The sequence below is a fragment of the Sapajus apella genome, unplaced genomic scaffold (assembly GCF_009761245.1).
Source record: "Sapajus apella isolate SASKATOON/1434 unplaced genomic scaffold, GSC_monkey_1.0 scaffold202, whole genome shotgun sequence".
NCBI lineage: Eukaryota > Metazoa > Chordata > Mammalia > Primates > Cebidae > Sapajus > Sapajus apella.
The window spans coordinates 316,220-319,591 of record NW_022437142.1 but is presented as its reverse complement, the minus strand read 5'-3'; the positions used below and the strand labels follow the sequence as shown (position 1 = coordinate 319,591).

At 52.2% G+C, this 3,372-nt stretch overlaps 1 protein-coding gene across 1 annotated transcript in view; it reads right to left on the bottom strand.

The window, feature by feature from the left end:
* Nucleotides 1-3,372, bottom strand: part of ITGAE (integrin subunit alpha E) — an 81,426-nt gene that overhangs the window by 61,455 nt on the left and 16,599 nt on the right. Inside the window, exon 2 of the mRNA XM_032270061.1 lies at nt 1,856-1,976. Coding sequence (XP_032125952.1) covers nt 1,856-1,976 — 121 coding nt within the window. The remainder of the gene's footprint in view (nt 1-1,855; nt 1,977-3,372) is intronic.

Sequence of the window (3,372 nt, the reverse complement as noted above, 5' to 3'; positions counted from 1 at the left end):
CCTGTAGTCCCACTACTTGGGAGGCTGAGGCAGGAGAATCACTTGAACCCGGGAGGTGGAGGTTGCAGTGAGCCAAGATCACAGTGCTGCACTCCAGCCTGGTGGCAGAAGGAGACTCCGTCTAAAAAAAAAAAAAATGAGCCTCAGGTCTCATGACCCTTGACCCAAGAGCTTCTAACTACAGACATACTCCTACATCTGCACACAGCCACCATCACCATCTGAGGGAATGCACAGTTTACTTCTTTTTTTTTTGAGACAGGGTCTCACTCTGTCACCCAGGCTGAAGTCCAGTGGCACAATCACAGCTCACGGCAGCCTCGACCCCCACCCCGGGCTCAAGTGATTCTCTCACCTCAGCCTCCCAAGTAGCTGGGATGGACTACAGACTAGAGCCACCACGTCTGGCTGATTTTTTTAATATTTTTTGTAGACAGGGTCTCACTATGTTACTCAGGCTGGTCTCGAACTCCTGGCCTCCTGTGATCCACCCGCCTTGGCCTCCCAAAGTGCTGGGATTACAGGTGAGCCGCTGCCCCCGCCGACCACTGTATATTTCATTCTGCAACTTGGGCTTTCCAGCTCACAGTATGTTCCAGACTGATCCGGGTTAATAGCCACTGCACTGGCTTCATCCAGGGCGCCTGCTTTTAGTATTGCCTTATATGAGTCATATCAGTATTTTTCACGTTGTCCTAAAGAGGAATATTGTCAGTCTTTCATGATTCCGGGCCATGCTGCCACAGACATCTTTATATGTGTCTGGGAATTTCCCTCGACTTGGGATCTGGGAGTGGAATTGGCAGAGGCCACACGCATCCTCAGCTTGACCAGATGCGGCAAAACTGCTCTCCAAGGTGGTGATGGCAGTTCGCCCTCCACACGTTCCCATTTCACCGCAACCTTACCAGCAGCGTTGGCAGATTTTATGTTTTGCTTATCTCGTAGGTGGGCACAGATGATATTTTTAAAATATAAGGTAATGTTTAGTGAGCATTAATGTGGCCAGAAATTGTGCTAAGCCCTTTGCATGCATTACCTCAAATAGTCTTTGCCACCATTCTGTGAAGCAGGTAATATGCAGGCTGATTGTAGAGAGATGCTGAGGCTCGGGCCCGAGCACCCTGCTGAGGCTGCACAGCGGATACACAGCGAAGCTGTCGGGGACCATGACCGCCAGAACCACAGCCCGCCTCCCAACGCCGCACTCTTCTGCCTCAGAGTTTCAGAGTGCTTTGTTTTTTGTTTTGGAGACAGGCTGGGGTGCAGTGGTGCAATCATGGCTCCCTGCAGCCTCCACCTCCTGGGCCCAAGTGGTCCTCCTGCCTCAGCCTCCTGAGTAGGTGGGACTACAGGCAGGCAGCACCACATTCAGACAATTTTTACTTAATTTTTTAGAGTTGGGGTCTCACTATGCTGCCCAGGTTGATCTTGAACTCCTGGCCTCAGGCAATCCTCCAGCTTCAGCCTCCCAAAGCGTTGGGATGACAGGCGTGAGCCACGGTGCCCTGCCCAGGTTTTTCTTTGTTACGTTTTGTATCCAAATGTTCTATATTGAACTTGCGTTACTTCTATAAGGAATAAAAGAACCTTAATAGGCTCTATTTAAAAATTGTTTTTAAGTCCAGCCTCTCCCTAAGCAGTGGAGCAGGGAGAGGTCCAATGAGGTGTGGGGCTGGGGTTCGATGCCCACCGCCTCTCTCATGCGTTCTCTCTTTCACCTGCAAGCGCTTCTGGAAGAGAAAGGAGTTCCTCTCCTGCCTATGGGTGGGATGTCATGGCCGACTCTGGGCCTATCTCAGGCTCCCCGGAAGCCCTTCAGTCTGAAGGCCTCCTGCCCACCGGCCCTACTCACCAGGTCTGGTTGGTGCTGGGGTCTTGGTGCAGGAGGGAGCTGAGCACGAAAGGGACACCTCCCTTGGCTGTGAGCCAGGGCCGGGCCACATCCACATTGAAGGCGGCCAGTGGGGCCAGGCCTGTGGGGAAAAGAGCAGCATTTCATGAAAGAGGCCTTTGTCTTTGTTTTTGAGACGCAGTTTCGCTCTTGTTGCCTAGGCTGGAGTGCACTGGCGCAATCTTGGCTCACCGCAACCTCCGCCACCAGGTTCAAGTGATTCTCCTGCCTCAGCCTCCAGAGTAGCTGGGATTACAGGCGTACACCACCACACCCAGCTAATTTTGTATGTTTAGTAGCAGAGACGGGGTTTCACCACGTTGGCCAGGCTGGTCTCGAACTTCTCACCTCAGGTGATCCGCCCGCCTCAGCCTCCCAAAATGAGCCACCACGCCCGGCCGAAAGAGGGTTTTTACTCTCATTATTCCACCAAATCCTGTGGTGTCATTAACCCTGTTTTTCAGCTGAGAAAAGTGAGATTCCCGAGGACCTTTCTGTGCGTGTGAGAGGGAGAGTGGGCGCAGGTGCATCTGACCAGAGCCTCTGACCCTCGTACTAAACCAAGCTGTGCCGGTACTAGAGCGCCCCCCCTACCCGCCCCCTGCTCCAAGAAGGCTTCCCTAGCTCCCTCTCCTCGAAGAAGCACTCCCCGCCTCCTCACACCCCTCACTGTCACGTCCACACCTGGCACGCAGCGCATACTCACATCACTGCATCTTGCACCAAAGTTACAGTAGATGATGAGCCCCAGGAAGAAGGCCTGCCTGTGTTCTAGGTACCCCCTCCAAGTGACCCAAGTGAAAACATGTGTCCCCAAAACTACCTGCACAAGAATGTCTTATACCAGCTTTATTCAGAATAGCCCCAAACTGCAAACAATCCAAATGACCATCAACAGGAGAATGGAAGAGCCAGCTGTGGTGTATTCCTACAATAGAATACTACTCAGAAGTAAAGAGGAATGAACAGATATACAGCAACGTGATGAATCTCAAAAACCATTATGCTGGCCAGGCACAGTGGCTCACGCCTGTCATCCCAGCACTTTGGGAGGCTGAGGCAGGCGGACCCCTTGAGGTCAGGAGTTCAGGACCAGCCTGGCCAACATGGCGAAACCCCGTCCCTATTAAAAATACAAAATTAGCCCGGCATAGTGGTGGCTCGCACCTGTAAACCCAGCTACTCAGGAGGCTGAGGCAGGAGAATCACTTGAACTTGGGAGGTGGAAGTTGCAGTGAACCAAGATTGTGCCACTGCACTCCAGCCCAGGCGACAGCCAGACTCCATCTCAAAACAACAATAACAACGACAATAATTATGCTGAGTGACAGAAACCTTACATGAAAGACACCTATTGTATAACTCCATTTATATGAGGGTCTAGAACCAGCAACACTAATCTAGAATAAAAAAAATTGGCGCCGGGCGCGGTGGCTCACGCCTGTAATCCCAGCACTTTGGGAGGCCGAGGCAGGTGG